Source organism: Fonsecaea nubica (assembly GCF_001646965.1).
Source record: "Fonsecaea nubica strain CBS 269.64 chromosome Unknown Scaff45, whole genome shotgun sequence".
NCBI classification, from domain to species: Eukaryota; Fungi; Ascomycota; class Eurotiomycetes; order Chaetothyriales; family Herpotrichiellaceae; genus Fonsecaea; species Fonsecaea nubica.
This window is the reverse complement of record NW_019173718.1, coordinates 128,379-150,581: the sequence shown is the minus strand read 5'-3', so window position 1 is coordinate 150,581 and position 22,203 is coordinate 128,379. Positions and strand designations below refer to the sequence as shown.

Here is a 22,203-nt window from a genome sequence, read left to right as displayed (position 1 = left end):
GCCAAGGAATGATTCCGTAGTCTCTCCACACTCTATTGTCTAGCTCCAATGCTCCCTATAAGGCTCTACTCTATCACGCAGCTCAAACTGATCCCCCACAAAACTACAGACTCCTTTCATCTGATCCAAATCACACCCGAACGCCTTTCTGATAATCCCTCTTTGACTTTTCGCGCAGTCTCGTCTGCCCTGTCTTCACCTCCGTCTCTTTTCTCTCCCTTCACCCTCCGTTCCTGTATCCCGTCGATCCCCTCTCGAAAATGGAAAACCACAACTCGCCCGGAGCTGCGCCCTCGAGTTCGGACCCCAAAGACCCAGCCTCCTTCCTATCCTCGATCATCGGCGTGCCCGTGACTGTCAAGCTCAATTCTGGCGTGGTCTACAAAGGTGAACTGCAGAGCGTGGACGGGTACATGAATATCGCACTGGAGAAGTGCAGTGAATATGTAGACGGGAAGCTGCGACGCAAATATGGTGATGCGTTCGTCAGAGGGAATAATGGTACGTTCTTCGACATGCTGCCCCCGCAAACTAGTGGCGCAAAATAGCAGGGGGGAAACAAAGCAAGGCGATGGTGCTTTCAGCGAGAGTAGCTGCAAGTGAACATGGGAGTTTTGTCAATAAGTAGAGACCTTTGCTGACACAGTGGTGTGTTGATATAGTGCTCTATATTTCCAGCGACTGAGAGCAGTCCATGGCTAGCCAGCTGACTGATCAATACACTGATCGAGTGGAACCGCCAGATGGCGAGAGGAGGGGACAATCATGTGCATACCATGCGTGGTCGATATATGCTCAAAAGGAGCGCCACGGACGATCATAAGACCTGGAACAGTCGTCCCTTGATACGCATCCTGGATTGATACACTGCCTTGTCGGGCTTCTCCGCCACTTGAACCTCGAGCAGGAGTGATCACGAAGGGGGAAAGAGGGCTACAAGTCGACTCGAGTTTGCGAGCCTTCACACGAGGTGTAGCTCTAAAAGAGGAGCCATTGGCAACGTTTACAGGAATGTACGAAGGCGGTGTTCGAAAATACTATGTTTGGTAACGACAAATCTAGCCACTGCTCTTGAGCGGCTCAGGAGGGATTTTGCTCGTCCAGAAGAACACAGTCCTCCCATGCACAGCGATCAAACCGTCTCCATCAATCACGGTTCCCTCTGACCTCAGACTGTCGTCGAATGCTTTTCTCACCTTGTCCAGTTCTTCACCCTCTAATATCGCGAGTTGACTCAACGTCCTCAACCTGGCCCAGATATCTTCCTTCGACAGCCACGATGTGAACTCAACACTCCCTTCTCCCAAGGGCAGCCCAAACAGTGGGTTGGTGAAAGTTGCGCTCAAAGGGTTACTCGCCGTCTGGTCCTCGAACACTTGTCGCCATTTCTCGTGTCGAAAGCGTGGCGACCCGTCCTCGAACGTCCAAATCACGTCGCGCATGGCTTGCTCCCAACCCCGATGAATCGTCCACGATTTTGGTGAATTGTCTGCGTTATGGCAAGTGAGCTTTCCGGCTGTCTCAATCGCGGGGGACCACCCATACAGTCATCGATATTCCAAATCATGCCAAATACACCTGCTGGTCGGAGTGTGCGAGCAATCTCTTTCAACGCCTCACTGTTGGCAAACCTTGAACGAAAGCCATCAGATCACCAGAAAGATTTCTGTGGAAATGCTTGGGACGTACCAATGGAACGACTACGGGCTGGATCAGAATAAACTCGTCCCGGTCAGGCACCGTCTGAACTCACCTGCGATGCTATGAGACACGCAAGAGACTCATCAGCGATGGCTGGCATGTTGTCGGCGGTGCCTTTAAGAACCCGTACATGGGCAAGGTGCTTCTGCTCCAGTTGCGCCCGCATGCCGTCGTGAGGCTCTATAGCGACGATGTCATATTCTTCTGATCTTCTCGCCAAAATCTCGGTGAATTTGCCAGTACCGGCCGCCAGGTCCGCAATCTTTGCGCCCTTGACGCCCGCGACTTCACAGGCTTCGAGGAGACGTTGGACCGCTTCTTCTGGATAGGTCGGACGATGAGCATCATAGGCTGCAGCTGGCGCGAAGCCACTTTGGGCTGGCTCCGCTATCTCTGGGTGTTTCATAACTCGAGTGTCGAGGGAAGATGGCGAAGGACAACCACAGCAGATTTGAAAGTCGCATGCATACAACAAAGTAGCACGACCAGGTACCAGTGACCGTAGCACGTGGGAGAAACGCGCGGTGAGGGGTAACAGCAAATCACCTCAACCCCGCAACATGGCGTGCAGATGGAAAAAAAAGTTGGTGGCGGACCAGATTGAAACCAATTTCACGCAGACAATAATAGTGAAACCAACGCCAAAAATTCTTCCTTGTGCATTCCAGTCCTGGTTCCCAAAACCTCGACATCGTCTCCTAGATCTCTCCCAGTCATGGTGCTGCAGGCTATCCAGTATGAACCCGCTTCGGCCGATGCCTCCCCCTCGTTACGGATCCTCGATCAGCTGCTCCTACCACACCGAACCGCCTACGTTCCGATTCGAGACTGCGAAGAAGCCCATGCCGCAATCAAACAGATGAAAGTCCGGGGGGCCCCGGCCATCGCCATTGTGGCGGCTCTGGCTCTCGCCGTCGAGGTGGGACGTGAGATCAGGAACGGGACGCTGGCTGCAGCAGCGCCGGAAGAGGTCAAGGACAGCATAGGCCAGCGGCTGGACTATCTCAAGACGAGTCGACCGACGGCGGTAAATCTCGGAGATGCAGTCGGCAAGCTCAAGATCGTGGCCAAGAAGGCCACATTGCAACCGGGGGCGTCTGCGGAGTCTGTTGCCCAAGCCTACATTGCCGCTGCAGAACGGATGCTGGTGGACGATGTCTCCGACAACAAGGCTATTGGGGAGCATGGAGCTCGTTGGATCGAGGAAAACACCGCTGCCGGAAGGAAAAGAAAAGCAAACAAGAATCAAGAGCTTGCGATTCTGACACATTGCAACACTGGGTGAGTGCAGAAACACCAGTCAGGCGAGAAACATTTCAGGAAGGGAACTGACATTTGAACAGATCTCTGGCAACTGCGGGATATGGCACGGCGCTTGGTGTCATCAGATCACTGAGAGCCGTCAACATGCTCACCCGAGCATACTGCTCCGAGACTCGACCCTACAACCAAGGTTCACGGTTGACGGCATATGAACTCGTCCACGACGAGATCCCGGCCACGCTCATAACGGACTCGATGGCTTGTGCACTGATGGCTAGAGAAGGACACCGTCTGGCAGCCATTGTTGTTGGAGCCGACAGAGTCGCAGCGAATGGCGACACAGCCAACAAAATCGGAACGCATTCTCTGGCTGTACTTGCCCGTCATCACGGGGTAAAATTCCTAGTTGCCGCTCCTAGGACAACCATCGACCGAGACACGTTATCGGGGAAGGACATTGTAATCGAGGAAAGAGCACCGGAAGAGGTGACAAGGATCAAGGGTCCCAGAGTTACGGTAGACGGAAAGTTACTTCTGGACGAAGGTTCAGAGACGGTGAGCACCGCTGCAGTTGGGATTGATGTATGGAATCCAGCCTTTGATGTTACCCCGGCAGAACTCATCGATGGAGTCATCACTGAAGTCGGAGTCGTTGAGAAGGTAGATGGGAAGTTCAATTTCGGGATCATTTTCCCCCAACCCTGAGTCGCTTAGACCATTCGGGAATCACACGGACTCGTAAACCCTTGACTGGTAACCACCATGTTGGGTCAAGAGAACGAGCGGAGATACCAAGTGGAGCAATGGAAGCGACCTGTATCGGCGTTGAAGGGCGTTGACGCGACCATGATGATCAGAAACCGATTGGCTCTGAGGTCTCGGTTTCGGAACATGTGAAAGGTGGTGGCCACGTGTCTTACAAGAAGGACCAGGCTGGCAAAACGCTGACCTACTTGGCATCGGAGGGTTTTGATGAGGGCTCCTGCAAACTGGACTCAGAAGGTTGTTCAAAGCTGGCTAAGAGCTGGTCAAGCTGTTTGTGGATGCTATCAACCTTGGCCTCAAGAGCTGAAGCCGTTGACTCCGCCCTGTGCCACTGTCAGAAAAGGGTAATCCATACGGCCGTTTCACATGGGCATACTGTGCGACTTCTTCGAATGCCTTTTCTCCAGCAAGAGGTTGTCAAATAGTCAGCGGAGTTGAGCGGAATCGCATCAGGCTCGACTTCCGATTCTCATACCTTTGCTAATTCAGACATCAACAACCGAGGGTTGTTCATGTCAAGGTCATTGTCTGATTGGGCCTGATCGTCCACATTCTGGGAGGCAGACTTCCGTTGTGCCATTTGGGAAAAGCCGGAATCGTGATGGGTCAGCTTTGTCAAGGGATCATTCAAAAAGGTTCCGGATATCGATGGGAGCCCAAAATGTAGTGAGCCTGACAGAGCCTTCGAATGTCAGGGTCTGGGGTGGTTCGGCTGAGTTCGCAGTTCGAATCTGCTACGGGCGGGGTGGTTGTAGGTTGAGAGGGACTATGGAAGACTATAGATGGCCATGGAAGCCGGTGTGCATTGTTCAAGTCCAGCGGACAGAGAGCGGAAGAAATGAGTTTTTGTTGCGAAGCGAGGAAGAAAAGCGGGCCAGGGATCAAGTCGCAGGCAGCGCAGGCAGCGCAGGGAGGGCGCAGGCAGTTATCGATAATGCCCAGCCTGGCCACATGTGGTTTAGTGTCATTTGTAACCCACGCGGGAGTCAGACTGCCAAGAATCGTCACCCACTCGGCTGCATCGAATCTCTCTACTCGGTACTTGTCTGTATTCTGTATCACCTCCTCGGGGCCTATTGACCTTTGCCCGTGTTTGTGATGGCCAATAATTAGTCTTTACTTGTAGTGGTTGATACCCTGAGCATACTTACCCAAGGTTTCTAGTTCTTTACGGGGATTTACCTGCACGTGGATGAAGTCGGATCAAGGTCATTATCTTTGACGGCAAGATCGATCCCTCCTCTTCAGTTGTCTATATCCCTGATGTTCATATGTCCTCCAAAACCTCGATTCGCACTGATGGAAGAAATCCATATATGTTTTGAGAGCTCATAGCGGATCCTGTTGGTTCACATAGAGCAAGTTTCTTTTTTCGAGGTTTCGGTGAGCGGATCCTCGCAGTCTTCGTCATGGGGAACGTAACCCGCTTAGACACTTTGTCTGCGGCCGATTGACCCCACCGAAAGCCCTATCAACCAAGCCGTTTGGACTGAACCCAGGCTTCCCCATTAATACATTATCTTATGTTGGCTATTTTTCAAAAGCATTTGTATTATTCACTTCAACAGTCCTCATTCGTTGTGGCCTGACAAAAGGAAGTCGCAATCAAAAGACAGAGACTTTCCACGGTATGTCCCGTCAAGCCAGTGTCGCCTCCAAACTTAAAATAATGTCGCGCTTATTGACGCTGCCGAGTCCCGATGTTTGATCCCAGTTTGACATCAGCATCAGGGATGGGATCAAGGACAACGCATCTCGAGTTCACCAAGACGAAATAATCAGAAAGTGGACAAGGTGGAAATATTTCTAGGACTTGTCGAGGCTTTTGGACTATATCTTGATGATATACAAGTACGATTAGGTAGGTATTCACTTACCAGGCCACGCTACGAACTCGTTTTTTTCGGCACCGGATATCCGACCGATCATTACTGCATTTCGTCATTGAAATTGCCCCGGCTAAGGCGCATGGTGCCCGCTAACCCACCTCAGACGCAGGACCAGACGAAGGGCGGCTCCAGGGGTCCCCGAGCCAGTCAGTTCTCGGGATCCAAGACGCATCGAAACAGGAATTCAATCTTGTGTTCAGGGCCAATCCCCCCATTGCAATTCTGGAAAGGCCAATATTCGGGGTTTTTCGCCACTACATACTCGTACGAGTACGAATTGGGGGGGTGGAAATCCTGGGTCCGCGGGAGCTTTGGCTCAGATCCAGGCTAAGGCTTAGGTCAACCAAGGCTGTCGCTGGGAATCGAGCATTTGGCCGGCCATCTCACCAAACTGACCTGTCTCCCCATGTCCGTGCCGATGGGGACAAGCCGTCGAGATCGCACTTTTCGACTACAATCGGACTTCTGGCGCAGCTGGTCTGTGAACCTGCATCCACATCTGGGTTGCATCTGCTCTCTACTTTTGTGGAATCGTTTCCTGCAGTATGGACCCCGTCATGGCATGGCCAAAGATGGACAGCCCGCTCTTTGCTTTTTTAACTGAACGCTAGATCGACGGCTTGCATTTCCTGTCACGTTCATCAAGCCTCCGCTTCCGTGCATGTTGTCGATCTCCAATTGATCTTATCGGCGCCAAGTTTGTAAAGTTATGCCTGTCCAAGTCGACTCAGCATTGACAAAGAGCCTTGTACCCCATTCAAACGGCCCAACCCTTGCAGCAGTTTGCTTCCAGGGGGTCAGGGCCATCGGGACAATCGACGACCTTGGAGCGTCATTCACGAAAATGACCCTCGGAACAGGCTCTTGAGGCGGTGTGTCCAGGGATACTCGATGGGGAACCTCAGCTGCGATCGCAACAAGTCAACGGGAAGCAAAAAAATGAGTTGGACACCACTTGTCAGCGGGGAAAGACCACCATCCTCAGATGGAGCACCTCATCTTTATATATTGGTTATTTTGTTTTTCGAATCTACATAGTGATGCGAATCGGGCATCTGCTTCCGCAGCCATGGTACTTGGACAAATCCCCCTCCAGGAAACCACAGACGACGCATCATGTCCAAACGGAGAGCCATGGCTGATGCGGTCATCAGGCAAATCCATCCATGGTGGTGATGGTGTGGTCCCACGCAGGTACCATAGGGACCATAGGGACCATAGGAGGCATGTCTAAGTATCTGGGCCCCATGGCTCCCCACAACAGGGCTTAATCGACTTGTTGTTGGTGGGCGGGGAGTGGGCGGGCGAAGACTGCTCCAGACTAAGGCCAAAGTTACCACCCTTTGTCCCCCTCCTCGCCCTCTGAGAGCCTAAAGAGCTCTGACAGCTCGGTTACGGGAAATGGAGCTAAAAGAGGAGAGGCTACGAAGCTGCGCGAACCTTACAACCAAGCCACTACAACCACCCACCCCCAATATCATCCCCCTTCCCACCACGGCTCCTTTACCCTTGGTTACCCTTATTCCTGCGTCGCTAGTCGGCGAATGGCGGCACAGCACGCGGACGCTTCCCTCTGTTGCATCATCTGATTCTCTGTTGCTCCACGGCTTCACACACAGCGAAATTTTTACTTGGCCCTTCTTTTCAACCACCCATCACTCCTTATCCCAGATCAAATGAACAGCCTATAGATCGATTTTCCCGGGCCTCTTCCCGCCCATTCTCCCTTTCTATCCGTACACTGGCGCCAGTCGCCTCCCGTTTTTTTTTTTTTTTTGGGTCAGATCATATCCAAAGGTATTGGCCGGGGCTTTCCTCTCTCGTGAGTCTATTTCGGTCGCTACGGGTCAACGCCTTCAACCTACAGCCAAAGGCCATCTTGGGAGACGCGTGGTGTGCCACCTTGTCGCCATCGGAAACATATTTTTCTCTTGTCGAAGATCTAGATATCCATTTTGAGCTCCTGGTACTCCGAGCTCGATCCGAATTGGATCCGAATTGGAGCCTCATAGCCCGGTTTCCCGTCACCAGGGTCTTAACATTTGTCCATCTCTTGTGCCTCAACCCCCCACCACATGCCACTGGAGACAGTTGTGGTATTCGAGGCTGATCACTCGAGACCCTGAATGACATTGACCCTGTTTCGTTGCCATCACTATCTCGGTCATCGATCCCCTCAATCGAACCAGCTCTGGGGGAAAAAAGCTGTCCCCCCTTCTGGGCAGCATCCTGAAGTTCTTGCATTGGAACCCAAGTTGCGCACAAAAACACATTGCCTTCAGTGCAATATCAAAAACCTCACAACACCGCCATCTAATCTATTTGTGGTCGGCAAATCTAGCCTAAAGCATTGATTCTGTATACATCCGACCGTTTGAGACGTACCACCCCCAACCCTATTCGGGCGGGTTGACACTCCCTCTACGGTTGAGATCTGCGTTGTCTTGCTACGACATTTCCACATGAGAATCGAGTCAGCCGGTACCGCGATTCATCGGACAGCTTGCGAGGCGTTTCGCCCTGATTGAACTGTCTCGTCGTCTTGAGATCCCCGTCGCCTCGACTTTGCAACAACCTTGGTGTCAATGAACAACTACCTGTGCGTGAATGACCGATCTCGCACCCCATCTCGAGCGCCTTGGCCTTGAGCAATACCTCGATGCTTTCATCGGCGAAGGATTCGACACTTGGGAGACTCTGACAGATATTCAAGAGAGTGACTTGTGAGTTTGTCAAATATACACACATTATGAGGGGCCTGGTATACTGATTCTGCGCTAGTGACGCTCTCAATGTCAAACTAGGCCATCGTAGGGTGAGTTTGTGGGTGACTGTTGTCTTGGTGAAGGAGTCGCTGACGCTTGGATAAAGAAACTTCAGCGTGCAATCGCCGAATATCGAGGAGTTTCTTACGAACGCCTTTTTGGCTCTCCTGCCCAGGAAGCGCTCTTAGAAGGCAGTAGAGGGTTTGATGCTGGCGCGGGACCTTCCTTGGGTCCTGAGCGGCCGTCTGTCCCTCCTCCCGAGACCAAACGAAAGTACCGACGCCATCCTAAACCAGACGAGAATGCTCCCGAACGCCCTCCTTCGGCATACGTGATCTTTTCTAACAAAGTCAGGGAGGAGGTCAAAGACCAAAACCTTTCCTTTACCCAGATAGCTAAGCTCGTCGGGGACCGATGGCAGAAATTGGACCCTACTGGCAAAGAGCCTTTCGAGGCCCAGGCCAGCGCCGCCAAAGAGAAATACAACATCCTGCTGTCGGCCTATCGCAAGACCGACGAGTACAGGGACTATATGGCTTACCTGTCGGAGTTTAAAGCCAGACACGGACAGCCGTCGGAGCCAAAGCGGCCTAAGCTGGAGCAGGAATCCAGCGGGAGTATCATCTCTACCAAGTCAGTCGAGGCCAACCCAGAAGTGGCATCACAGGCATCTGGGCATTTCCGAGGCGGGTCGATTGGGTCTTCAGCATCTTCGCCATTTATTGGAGGGACAATTCACCCCAGTGGTTCGGGAGGGTCGATACAGCAACGACCGCAATTGCCTTCGTCGCGTAGCGGAACCCCTCCTTCAGTGCAACAAGGTCGGGAGTACTTTCGTCCCGGTCTACTGTCTAGCCAGAGTTCGGTCTCTGATGAGTCTTCTACAGTGCGGAGTGAAGTACCCGATCCACTCATACGGGCGGCTGGTTTATCGTTGGGTGCAGGGTCAGGTACACCTCCCCTACCGACACTGCCACCGAGTGCGTCGTCCGTCGAGTCTACAGGGTCTCCCGATCCTCTCGCAAGATCAAGACTGTCGTATTTTGTACAGCAGCAGCAACAGCAACAACATCAATCAGCACCGACCGCGCCCCAACCACCGCCACCAGCAGCAGCAACAGCTCCAATCCCTCCCCCTCCCACCTTTGGCAGCGTCCCGCATGGGCAAAACGCCCTGTCCTATCCGCCGACTTTACCCTCGCCAACAATGCAGGAATCGTCGTGGAGGAATCGCCCACCGGACTTTCGAGGTTACCAAGAGACACCAAGGCCCTCCCACGCTCCCATACATCTCCCCAGTCCAGGCCGAGAACAATTGAGTCCGACTCAGCTACCGCCAATCCTATCTCACGAACGACCAGCCGAGTTCCCTCAGGGGCCGGGCTCAAGAAGTCTGCCCCCTCCACCTCGAACGGGTCCAATGGGAACCGCTACTCTTCTGCATCTCGGCCGTGCCATGGAACAACCCCGACCCAGGGCCACCGATCCCCTCCAACTACGACACCCAGGGCGCGATGACAGCCGACCCGGCCTCAATCGTTCGGAGAGCGATGCCGCCAACACATTAGCTGGACTGGCAACAGGAGTTCCTCGCCCAGACGCCACGAGGCCTCACACCCACCCGCCACTTCCACGCCCACCACGGCGATCTCCATAGACAGTCGGCATTCAGCTCTGAAGGACGACCACCCCCGTGGACAATATGAGCTTTTTGTGGCGAAGAAGGAGCAGACACGTGATTTAGAACTGCCAGAGGAGCATTTTTGAGACATCATTTACAACGTTTATATTTCGGCATGGCTATGATGAACAGAAAAAAGATACTCGTATATGCATGTTTAATACATTCACCCTCATCGACAATGCCCAGGACTTATGCATCACATGGTGGATACTGGTCAATGTCTACTCATTGTTCTTTTTCGGCTCTTGCTTGTCCTTTTGCAGTGCCACACCTTGTCACCTCCATCATGCGGGCTTGCGAATACTCGTAGAGGAGCGAGCATGTATTTTGCAGATGTAGGATTCAGCGTGGCAGCCGATGGGCTTTTGTCTCTCATAGGCGGATGTTTGCCTGTATTTTGCTCAACGCAATCTTACAGAAACCGTCTGCCCCACCGCGGTCGACGAGTACTGGCCGTTATCGGGAAGAGGCACTCGGGCGTTCACAAGGACATGACCTGCGCCGAGAGATAGGCATAATGGGTACGGGTATGTTGGAACTCTGAAACAGGGCACGGACGGTACGAATTCATGGCCACCTCGTCTGGCATGGAGTTGGTTGGACGTCTGTTGAGGGTTCTGCTAGATTGAGTCGCATTCGCCCTGATCTGCACCCGCGTTACCTGGGGACCCCCTGTAGCCCGCGTGCCGCGTAGTTTCGAGAGGTATCGAGGTCATTGGACGTTGGCAAGGGAGGAAGGCTCTGGTAGACTTTGCGTGGGGGAGGGATAAAGGTAACCTCGCCCGCAGGACGGGAGCGGGACTCGGGGGCGTTTGTTTAGTAACTGCGCCAGCGGCGTTCATTTCAATGAAGGGACGAATCGAGATGCAAGACAAAGTAACAAGGCAAGGCTAGCAGGCTAGTCATGCCCACGGCAGAATGAACAGGAGTTGGAAGGTTGAAATACCGTTGAAACAGCTTGGCCAGGAAGATGGTTTGCTGGACGCTGTGTCCGTCGAGCAGAATGTGTCGATCATGCAGCGCGAGCGGAGCTGGACATGCGGCCAATCAGCGGCCGCTGTGGCACTTTCTTCTTCCAACCTCATCTTAAATGTCGCATCAATCACCACTCGCTTCGTCGCAATAGCCTCTGCATCGGGGATTCGTTACCAGATTTGTTTCTGCTCATACCTGTCATCTTACCTGCTCCGGAGAAGTCCCCACGTTTCATGACCCTCGCCCTCAATCTCCTCCGAGGCGCCAAGCTAGGCGAGTATCAAGTCCTTCCACAGCCTGCCGTGATGACTTGCAGTCCAATCGTGCCCCTCGATAGCCATCTCTCGGCAGATTGGGGCCATCAAAGCTTCGATACTGTGCTTGATATGCTTGATTGTCTTCTCGAATCAACCTCATGTTCACCGCGGGCTCTCTAGGATCTGGGCCTCGGATGTCTTCGCGACCTTCTCAATATGTCCTTCCCTCCGTGATGCTCGTCCGCTCCATGGTCCTTCCAATATCGACGATCCTCGTACGCTGGATCCAGAGTATCATTGCTATGTAGCTATCTCATTCTCTGGCAAGGATTTCTCATGATCAAGGTTGTGGAATAGGATCCGCTTTGGATTTGTGATGTTGTGTTTGTGGACTCCACAAACAGATATATAAGTTCTCGTGGACAAGCTCGTTTTGAACAGCTCTCTATCAAGTCAGTCTCTCTTTCCGACCAGCAAGACGTCCGTTCATTTGCCCGTTTCTGTTTGAAACCTGTCACTCTTTATTTCCATAGAAAATGCTTTCTTTTACAGTCCTGCTGGCGGCTTCCGCCTTGACGGGCGTGACGCTCGCAAAACCCATTCCTGTCCCGCAGGTCGAGACGAAGAAAGGCTTTACACTTGTGCAGAGTGTTGCAAAGCCATACCAGGCCGGTCCTGTGGCTCTGCAAAAGACCTACCGCAAATACAACATTGCCGTGCCCGACAATGTCAAAGCCGCGGCCGCAGATGGCTCTGTCACTGCCACCCCTGAGCAATTCGACGCTGAATATCTCTGCCCTGTCAGCATTGGAGGCGAAACATTGAACCTCGATTTTGATACTGGATCCGCAGATCTGTAAACACTCCCTGGTGTCCACTTACATTGATGCCAGTTATCGCTAATGTTCGCTAGGTGGGTCTTCTCGTCCCAGTTGCCCAGCTCAGAGCGCTCTGGACACAGCATCTACGATCCGTCCAAGTCAAAGACGGCTAAGCAGCTCAGTGGAGCCACCTGGAAGATCTCATACGGCGATGGGTCGAGCGCGAGCGGCAATGTCTACACGGACACTGTCAATGTCGGTGGCACCACGGTCACGGGACAAGCTGTCGAAGTTGCCAAACAGATCAGTTCACAGTTCCAACAGGATGCAAACAATGACGGTCTGCTCGGCCTGGCTTTCAGCTCTATTAACACCGGTCAGTGGATCCACGAGCCATCTGATGTTGCTACTAATGTGCATCTAGTCCAACCCCAGCAACAAACCACCTTCTTCGATACTGCCATTGCCCAAGGAACCCTTGAGCAGAATGTATTCACCGTGGACTTGAAAAAGGGAGAGCCGGGTTCGTACGACTTTGGATTCATCGACAACAGCAAATACACGGGCGATATCACATACACACCCGTGGACAACTCCCAGGGCTTCTGGGAAATCACTGGTACAGGTTACCAAGTTGGTGATGGGGAATTCCAGTCGGCAAGCATTGACGCCATTGCTGATACTGGCACCACCCTCCTTCTCATGGATGATGATATTGTTTCGGCCTACTACGATCAAGTCGAGGGCGCCGAGTTGGACAACTCTCAGGGGGGCTATACCTTCCCCTGCTCTGCGGATCTTCCCGACTTCGCTGTCGGTATTGGCAGCTATCATGCTGTCATTCCAGGGTCGTTTATGAACTACGCTCCCGTCTCCACTGGTTCTTCTTGTAAGTCCAAAATCCCGCGATAGCGAGGTCGCTGAACTGACGAATAATGTGCTGCAGCATGCTTCGGCGGCCTACAGAGCAACGAGGGTATCGGCCAGTCTATTTACGGAGACATTTTCCTCAAGGCCGTGTTTGCTGTCTTTGACAACGACAACATGCAATTTGGTGTGGCCGCGAAAGATTTGTGAAACGAGTCGTGGACTTCGCAGGATAGTGCTAGAGTTCAGAGGATAGTATAGTCATTTCGTGGTCTCGGGGATCCCATATACGAAGGGTTTCGGGGGGCATTGTGGGAGTTTCTCTTGACGAGGATGCTGTACATACCTCGTACACGAACATGACAATGCAAGGCTGGGGTATTTTATGCAATGTATTATTCGTCTGGTGGCCCACTAAGCCAGTCTTGGCACTGACGTCACTGGCGGTGCCCGGACTTGATTGCCTCCTGTCTGAAACAGTCCAATCATGTCATGACTGGGTCGCACTCACTATGCAAGATCGCACATTGTTTCCTTGCAACTCTCTTGCAGCCTCCTTTCTAGCTCACAGTGCTTACACGTGCGCCGGCGCCTTTCTTAAATGTGTTGATTGATGCTTCGGCGAGGCCACTCGGATTTTGCCTGGTTCCGTGAACGCGCTCTATCCTTGCAAAGCGACCCCCTCTTGGCCTACACTGAAATGGCTACGAACGCAGTAGAGGGGCAGGCGGAACTGAACCCAGAGCCATCTCAGCCGGAAGAACGCGCTGAGCACGACCTCCCTCCCAAATCCTATGCAGATGCCGTCACGAATGGCGAGAACGGCCCGAATCATTCCCACGTTGAGGTCGGGTCTGGTGCAAAGGAACATGCTGCGGTCAACGGATCTGCCCAACCCCCGATGGTCAATGGCCAAGGCAGCCAACAGCAACTAGACGAAGAGAAGGCTCTTTATGAGAAACATATGAATCATACTGGAGAGATCTTGACAAGCATCAAGCCCAGCGATGGCTATGAAGATTCTCTCAAGCGCCGTGGAAACACTACGCCACGAGAAAGGAAACGCAATCGACCACCCAAACGCCAGGATGAGCTTGCGAGTGGCCGGAGAGCCGGTGCCGGCTGGCAAACTTCTGCGTATGCGCCTTTTCGAGGCCTGTAATTATGGCTAATTATTTCGTAACAGGATACGATGGGCACCCCTCAACGTCCCGTTACAGCGGAGGCTTCAGACTCTAGCAGTGCTGTGGCACACTACCACCATCCCTCTATTCCTCTCCCTCTTCTTCCTCCTCTGCGCAATCCCTCTTACCTGGCCTCTCCTGGTCCCCTACCTCATCTACACTCTCGTCATCAGTGAAGAGGCCACCAATGGCACCCTTTCAAGAAGATCGCAATGGATGCGCGGGTCGAAGTTTTGGTCACTATTCGCATCCTACTTCCCCGCTCGGTTGCATCGCACTGTCGAGCTTGAACCAACAAGGAAGTATATCTTTGGATACCATCCGCACGGGATCATCTCCCACGGCGCATTCGCAGCCTTTGCCACCGAGGCTTTGGGATTTTCGGACTTGTACCCTGGCATCACAAACACCCTATTGACCCTTGACACGAATTTTCGAGTTCCTTTCTACCGTGACTACGCATTGGCGATGGGCCTAGCGTCTGTGTCGCGCGAGTCCATCGAGAACATCCTGTGCAAAGGAGGATTGAATGGTGAAGGAATGGGTCGCGCAGTGACAATCGTCATCGGTGGTGCCCGCGAATCTCTTGACGCTAAGCCTCACTCCCTCCGTCTCGTTCTGAAAAGTAGGAAAGGCTTCATCAAACTAGCTATACGCACTGGCGCCGATCTGGTGCCGGTGCTTGCCTTTGGCGAAAACGAACTCTACGATCAAATTGACAGTGTCGAACACCCATGGATCCACAAATTTCAAATGCTTGTCAAGAAGTTCATGGGATTCACCGTCCCACTCTTCCATGCAAGAGGAATATTCAACTACGATGTGGGCTTGCTTCCATATAGGAGGGCGGTGAATGTTGTGGTTGGAAGACCAATACGGGTTGTACAACAGGGAACAAAGGACAACAATGTGGACGAAAGGTATCTAGATGAGGTCCACCAGCAATATGTGGCAGAGTTGGTCAGACTTTGGGACGGATATAAGGACCTTTTCGCCCAGGACCGACAGGGTGAGTTGGAAATTGTGGACTGAAAAGTACCCAAGGGATGGGGTTCATTGATGAGCAGCGCAAGGAAAGGTTGGATGATCACTGATGCCACGTCTCAAAGCAATCGTTGACCATGGAGTAACGAACTTTGTATCGTGTATCTTTATCAGTGGTTTGGATGACAGAGCGGAAGTCGTTCTGGTTTATGACGATGTACAAAAGTTGACCTGTAGAAACAGTTGATAGAGTGGATTGGAATAACACAGTATCGTGGTGCTTGTCATGTTGTTGGCAATGGTTGATTGATTTCTATCGTGTCGGCGCTGATATACTCTTGTCAGCATCGTCCACGCCCTGATATTTGTTGCTCGCACCAGAGTCTAGCACGGTGTATTTCTCCTCCCCCACCCACTGTTTTTCCGGCGGTTGTCTCTTCTCAGACTTACCAACCTTTCAGGTTAATTGTCAGTGCACAGTTTCAAATCTCCATCCATCGCGTCCCACCGCTCCCCTTCCTCGGCTAGCTTCTTTGTCCCCTTCCCTTCCAGATCGAGTTGCCACCCCCCAACAACAAATATCAATGTCATCGAAACGCTTGACGAGGAACTCAGCGCCGGCGGCTCAGTTTGACAGTGACGGCGAAGAGGACTCTGAAGTGCAGGGTGACCGGACGAGCACGGGCACGAGCACGAGCACGAGTCACCAGTTGAGGAAGAGTGAGGAGAATCTGAAGAAGAGCATGGCTATGGATGTGAGTGGATTTTCAGAATACAGACGGCCGTGGACCTCCTCCCGGGCGTTAGGGTTGCGTCGAACCGGCACTGACTTCACGCCTCTTAGGTCGGCCTCCGCAAAGTACAGAGACAGCAGCGCCTGGAGAAGGAGTTTGACAGTCAATTTCGGGAGATCGAGGTGCAGATTGACGAGAGGGTGGACAGGTTCCAGCAAGACACGTAAGTCTTTCTTTCCATGGATCTGCCACTCCCTTCGAGGGGTTCGTTACGATCAGCTCCCCATTAACCTTTGGTTTGCCTGACCCCAGAAAGCGCTTTCAAGGCGAGCTTCTCACCAGGTTGCTCGCCTTGACCAAGAGGAAGGAAGAGGTTGAGAAACAAATTATCCAAGAGGTCCAGGAGCTGGCCACGGCGCATGAGACGATCAAGCAAGAGTTTGAAACCATTCTTCAAGGTCGGTCGGCCGATGTCCGCGAGGCTATGGAGGTCCTGCACCAGGCTGAAAAGGCGGCTGCGAAGCCACATTGACGACGCCCACCAACACCGCCCTTTTGTTCATGTGTCTTCCAGAGCAAACAAGATCTTTATGAAGAGACTACACCCTCGACATCCCACATAGATCTCGCCTTGCTGCGACTCTTTCTCGAGATCGGACTCCGTCACGGTATAGCCTTCCTCGTCACCACAACGGCAGCTCTTGGACCAGATAGACTGGACTTCGTTGTATCTTAGGTCTTCGAGGTCATAGACCTCTACTCCAATGTGTGTGTCTTTCTTGCCGCTCTGATCGTTTCCGCCAAAGTTGACGGCGCGATCCAGAGCACGATTATATTCCGCACGTCTCTTAGAGTCAGATAGGACCGCATGTGCGACGACGATGTCATCGATGGAGAAGATGGGTGTTGATGTTGTAGCATCTTTGCTCCGTAAGGATTTCAGGGAGACATTCTCGGTAGTACTGGATGCTTTGTCTGGGTGGTGTTTGAGTAGCGCACGTCGGTATGCGGCCTTGATGTCGTCCTTCGACAGACGACCAAACTCTTCGGGGTGGCGAGGGAGTTGCAGGACATCGTAGTGGGTATATGTTCTCGATATTGCTTGATTTTCACCCGTGCTGGACATCAAAGACCGCTTTCAACATGCAGATTCCTGGTCATGGCCTATGGGGGGAAGAGAAAGAGGGACAAAAATGAGTCTCAGTCTCATGCGATCCTGCATGCAGATCCCCGCAGCGCCACTCGCCCCATTGGCGGACGATCATCCATCCACGGTTCATCTGCGGTCGATCGTCTTCCTTGTTTCTCGGTTTCTACGTCGCCCTTTCGCTGACGACGCAGCCAGGCCGCGAAACAAACACCACACATCAAATATAGGGCCAGGTTCTGGTGGCAGATCATCCGTTGCCCGGGTGGAGCTGGCTGGCTTTTGGGATGGGCTTGTCTGGGCTGTCTGGTTCCGCTTCCTGAACTCCGTTCATTTTTGGTTCTTGCCGCGCGTGGAGTTTTGCGACGTCATTGTTCTGCTTCCCCATTCCACCATGGATTTGCCCACAAATGCCTTGATTCAAGGTTTGTCGTCGTAGCATTTGCGGGGAATGAATATGATCTGAAATACTCTTCACGGAGCTGGCTTCACCCTGACTACAATTGTTTTGTTTCCTTTTGCTGCTGAGACTGGTTCTCGTCGCGGCTTTCCCCCCTCATCAATTCCAGGTAGGCGAACCGTCCATTTACATTGTTCCTTTGAGCAATCCTCAGCAGACCCTCCCTTCCTTCTGCTGCTGTGTCTGGCATGGGCCAGCATGTCTTCGACGGACGACTTCGATCCAGAGTCCCAGCGGAGAACATACCAGGCCCCTCACTCTGCCCGCCATCCTATACCTACCGTCCAGAAATACCGGGCCGAACGGAGCGAGTTGAACAATCAGCAGCAGCAAGCCGAACAGGCCCAGCATGACGAGACTGACGACTCCACTGTCAAGAGAGCGTATCATGCCGCCAAGGGTGTCTTGAAGGGCGAGGAGGAAGGGCCCAAGTCGAGGCACGATCCTTACAGGTCTCAAAACCGAAACGTCGTGACTCCGGGAGAGCCAGCTGGGAGGAAGGGCCAAGAAGGAGGCGAAGAGCAGGCTCGAGAGGACGAAGAAGAAGAGAGCCAGAGTCAGCAGCAGCCACGAGACGAGGATGCAGGGGACAACAAGACAGACCAGCCGGGTCAATCGGCTACCGAGGCCGTTGCAGGCCACCATGACCCTCGCCAGAAGAGAAAGGACATGAAGCACAAGAAGCGCAGTGATGGGGGTAGAGAGGTTACGGACCCTGTGACCCACTTGCCCATAATCATTCGGGACTCGACGCGCAAGGACCTCAAGGCCGTCAACGAGAATATCCCCGCGAGCGGAACAGACTCTCGAACCCAGACAGGAGTGAGTGGTGCCAGGAAATCCCGGGAAGAGCTTGACAAAGAGCGCGAGGAGGCCCAGGACAGTTTGCATGGTATGCAAAAGTTATTCCCGCCTCCGAACTTCGACGACCTCAAGAATGAGCTGGCGAGGACGTATGAGCGCGCCATCACGATAGGCCTGGCGGGCGTTCTGGGACTACTTCTTCTGGGAGAGATTGTCGCTCGAGTGTTTGGTGTCAGTCTTTACGAGAAGGGGTCATCTTTCCAGTCGAGGCTCTCTGCTGCGGCAGTCGTCATTTTCGTACCAGGCGTCATTGCGGCTTTCGTGATCCTGCTGGTCAAAGACTGGCTCGGTAAGAAGGTCGAAGCAATCTGCAAGGACGAGATCTGGGATGCTGCTCGTCAGGAAGAACTTCACACGACTCAAGCTGAAGACGCCATCCCAGAATCGGTGGCTTGGTTAAACAATCTCCTGTCGGCCGTCTGGCCCCTCATCAACCCAGACCTGTTCACTTCGATCTCGGACATGTTGGAGGATGTCATGCAGGCATCGCTCCCAAAAGTGGTGCGGATGGTCAGTGTCGACGATCTTGGCCAAGGGAGTGAGGCCTTCCGTGTTCTCGGCATCAACTGGTTACCTACGGGTGCTGCAAGTCGGTCTGTGGGCGCGGATGGAAAACTCAAAAATGCAAGAGAAGAAGGCGCCAATGATCGAACAGCCTCCGGGAAGGGTGAGATAGAGGATGGTGCCGGTGGCGAGGACAAGAGCAAGTCGAATGACCATCATCATAACAGCCAGCAAAACGAGCAGGATGAGCAGGCCATACGAGAGGGCATGGAGGCCGAACAGGGCGACTTTGTCAATATGGAGCTCGCATTCGCCTATCGGGCCCGGTCTTCTGGCAAATCTCTACAAGCAAAGGCGAAGAATGCCCACCTGTATCTCAAATTCTACCTGCCCGGTGGCATCGCCGTCCCGGTTTGGGTGGAACTGCGCGGGATCATCGGCACAATGCGTTTGCGACTACAACTCACGCCTGATCCTCCTTTCTTTAGCCTCTGCACTTTGTCGTTCATGGGACAACCGCAGGCGGATATGTCCTGTGTCCCCTTGTCCCGCCACGCACTCAACTTGATGGATGTGCCGCTCATTTCGTCGTTTGTTCAATCTTCGATCGACGCAGCGCTAGCGGAGTATGTTGCGCCCAAGAGTCTGACGCTGGACCTCAAAGATATGCTTGTAGGTGATGACTTCAAGAAGGACACAGTCGCTCGAGGCGTTGTCATGATCTTTATCAAATCTGCCAGTGGTTTCAAGGAAGGTGATGGAGGCTTCGGTCCACTTAAAGGATCGAGCGACGCATACATGACGGTGTCCTGGGGTAAGTTCGGCAAGCCTGTTGCCTCGACGAGGATCATTGTCAACGACCAAAACCCAAATTGGTCAGAGTGGTCACACATCCTAGTCACGCCTGAAGAGCTCAATGCCGATGAAAAACTTCGCCTTCAACTCTGGGATTCGGACAAATATACTGCAGATGATGACCTTGGTCGCGTAGAGGTGGATCTTCGCGAATTGATGCATAGCTCAAAGACCAAAAACCGGATGTGTGATCGAGAAGATCGTTTTGTGGGTGAAGAACCCGAAGAAAAGATGCCAGGCACCCTTCAATGGCGAGTAGGTTATTTCACCAAAACCAGGATTACAGAAGAGCAACTTGCCAAACAGACGGCCGATCCGAATGTCCGAACGATAGACGACCTCAGGAAACAGGTCAGCGAGACGGCCGAGCACAAGTTGCGAGAAGCCACGGCGCACGACGAGAGCAAGGAAATCAAACAGCAAAAGGAAGAGGATTACAAGGAGCGTGAAGACGCTTTGATCATCTCCAGCCCTCCACCGGATGACTATGTCAGTGGCATATTCAGCATTCAGATCCACAACATTACCGGACTGGAGGTACAGGCTTTGCAGAAGCGAGAGAAAAACAGTGGCAACGATAACCGCGAGGACGAGGCTGAGCAAAATGACGATCTGCCCAGCAGCTATGCGACCATCATTCTCAACCATCAGAAGATCTATCGCACCAGAACCAAACCCAAGAATGCAAAGCCCTTCTTCAACGCTGGCACGGAACGCTTCGTGCCGGACTGGAAGACCGCAGAGGTGATGATTTCCGTCCGCGATAGTCGGGAACGCGAAGACGATGCTCTCCTCGGGATGATCTATCTCCCTTTGCAAAGAGTCTTCAAGGAAAGGAGCCAGGTCATGCAGACCTATCCACTTGTCGGTGGCATCGGTTTCGGTCGTGCGCGGATCAGCATGGTTTGGCGTAGCGTGGAACTGAAACTGCCAAAGGAATTGCTCGGATGGAATTTCGGGACACTGGAAATCAAATGCCCCGTCAGAGCGAAGGAGGGAAGAGGGCATACAAAGGACGACGGTTCATTCATCCAGCAACGCATCAAGTTAAGAACCAATCTGATGAGAGCAAAGATGCACCCTACTGGCTCTGGTGAGGATGGCGAATGGAGACCCAAAGGCGACAAAAAATCCATCTTTCTTGCCGTGCGCAAACGCTATTCAAGCTCGTTGATCATCGAATGCCGCAAATCTCGTCTTGGGCCTGACTCCACGCCTGCCCTGGGGGTCTTCTGGCTCAAAGACATCCCCGACGAGGAAGAGAAAACCATTACGGTCAAGCTCTGGAAGGGTGGCAAAGAGGCCATGCACCGCGCGACCACGAGTTATGGCTATTCTGGGATGGAGGAAAACGAGCAACCACTTGGCGAACTTGAGCTCATAGTCAAATTTTGGAGAGGGCTCAGTGGGTACCACAAGAGCTATGCAAACAAAGCTCGCAATGCAGATTTGAGACAGGTAATGGAGGTGTTGGACACGGCGAATGATGAGGGACAGGTCGACCAGTATGAAGACGAACATCATGGGGAGGGAGAGATCGACGATGACGAGGAGGGGGACAGTGACAACACCGATGACGACGAGGATAGGTCGTCGAGCAAAAGGGACAGATCCCGCCGTAAACTCCGCACGCACGCCAACGACGACTCGGATGCCTCGGACTCGGACTCTGGAACGACGTCCTCGACCTCCAAGAACCCACTCAACGGTCCTGCCCGCCTGGTGTCCAAGCCGCTCGGCGCAGTCAGCGCCACGGCTGCCAACCTCCTGGACGTCGACGGACATAACGACCCCGACGACGGCTCTCGTGGTTTGAGGGCGCAGGTGAGGGATTACAAGGACCATCACCGGGAGCTACACAGGAAGCACAGGGGGGTAATGCAGTGGAGGGGGGCCAGGACGGTGGACTGGATGATCGGCAAGGCCAAGCGGGTCGAGGGAGGAGTGGACAGGATTTTTGAAAGGGACAAAGACGGGCGTGGCGGCGACGGTGTTGAAACGGAGGCATGATTTTTGATCTTTAAAGGCAACAAAAGGAGCGAACATATTGGCCTGTCTGAGAATGTTTGAGGAGGCGATCATTCTGTACTGTGAATGAGTGTATACCTCCCTCACCCACCCACCATGCGGCACATGGACACATGGGTACATGGGTACATGGGTACATGTTTATTATACATTGGTATTCTCGAGGCGCACACACCACGATATCACCGGGTGGTCTACAAAATGACGGAAGGGAACGAATCATAATGCAAGAGGCAAGAGGGAATGGGACAGACATATGATTAGCAGAAGGAAAGAGGGAAATGGGAAAAAGTACAATTAACCCAGGCGGGTTTGGAAATTATTTTGACCACCTCCTCAATAACTCCTGTATTTCGGGCGTCCTGTTCTGGTTGGTGCTGTTAGTGCTGTTGTTGGTCTTTGATCTGTGTCCTGCCTGTATTCTAGGTTTTGGATTCTAGGTTCGTTGAAGATCGT

General features: G+C 52.9%; 7 protein-coding genes across 7 annotated transcripts; 5 read left to right on the top strand and 2 right to left on the bottom strand.

Annotated features, from left to right (window-relative positions):
• Positions 1-1,058: 1,058 nt before the first annotated feature.
• Positions 1,059-2,107, bottom strand: AYO20_06873 (hypothetical protein; the record flags this gene model as incomplete). Its single annotated transcript, XM_022645161.1, has 4 exons — positions 1,059-1,489; positions 1,546-1,631; positions 1,690-1,700; positions 1,754-2,107. The coding sequence occupies 4 exons, from the start codon at positions 2,105-2,107 to the stop codon at positions 1,059-1,061; spliced, it is 882 nt and encodes a 293-aa protein (XP_022498874.1).
• A 309-nt stretch (positions 2,108-2,416) lies between these two features.
• AYO20_06872 (hypothetical protein) lies at positions 2,417-3,669 on the top strand (the record flags this gene model as incomplete). The annotated part of the gene is made up of 2 exons (XM_022645160.1): positions 2,417-2,982; positions 3,045-3,669. The coding sequence occupies 2 exons, from the start codon at positions 2,417-2,419 to the stop codon at positions 3,667-3,669; spliced, it is 1,191 nt and encodes a 396-aa protein (XP_022498873.1).
• A 4,556-nt stretch (positions 3,670-8,225) lies between these two features.
• On the top strand, positions 8,226-10,040 carry AYO20_06871 (hypothetical protein; the record flags this gene model as incomplete). The annotated part of the gene is made up of 3 exons (XM_022645159.1): positions 8,226-8,341; positions 8,400-8,433; positions 8,490-10,040. The coding sequence occupies 3 exons, from the start codon at positions 8,226-8,228 to the stop codon at positions 10,038-10,040; spliced, it is 1,701 nt and encodes a 566-aa protein (XP_022498872.1).
• Positions 10,041-11,835: 1,795 nt separating this feature from the next.
• AYO20_06870 (hypothetical protein) lies at positions 11,836-13,197 on the top strand (the record flags this gene model as incomplete). Its single annotated transcript, XM_022645158.1, has 4 exons — positions 11,836-12,155; positions 12,213-12,496; positions 12,545-13,009; positions 13,067-13,197. 4 exons carry the CDS (start codon positions 11,836-11,838, stop codon positions 13,195-13,197), a joined length of 1,200 nt encoding a protein of 399 aa, XP_022498871.1.
• Positions 13,198-13,687: 490 nt separating this feature from the next.
• AYO20_06869 (hypothetical protein) lies at positions 13,688-16,421 on the top strand (the record flags this gene model as incomplete). The annotated part of the gene is made up of 5 exons (XM_022645157.1): positions 13,688-14,124; positions 14,174-15,180; positions 15,771-15,910; positions 16,000-16,112; positions 16,202-16,421. 5 exons carry the CDS (start codon positions 13,688-13,690, stop codon positions 16,419-16,421), a joined length of 1,917 nt encoding a protein of 638 aa, XP_022498870.1.
• Positions 16,422-16,448: 27 nt separating this feature from the next.
• On the bottom strand, positions 16,449-17,015 carry AYO20_06868 (hypothetical protein; the record flags this gene model as incomplete). The annotated part of the gene is made up of 1 exon (XM_022645156.1): positions 16,449-17,015. One exon carries the CDS (start codon positions 17,013-17,015, stop codon positions 16,449-16,451), a length of 567 nt encoding a protein of 188 aa, XP_022498869.1.
• A 679-nt stretch (positions 17,016-17,694) lies between these two features.
• On the top strand, positions 17,695-21,729 carry AYO20_06867 (hypothetical protein; the record flags this gene model as incomplete). Its single annotated transcript, XM_022645155.1, has 1 exon — positions 17,695-21,729. The coding sequence occupies one exon, from the start codon at positions 17,695-17,697 to the stop codon at positions 21,727-21,729; it is 4,035 nt and encodes a 1,344-aa protein (XP_022498868.1).
• Between the last annotated feature and the right edge of the window lie 474 nt (positions 21,730-22,203).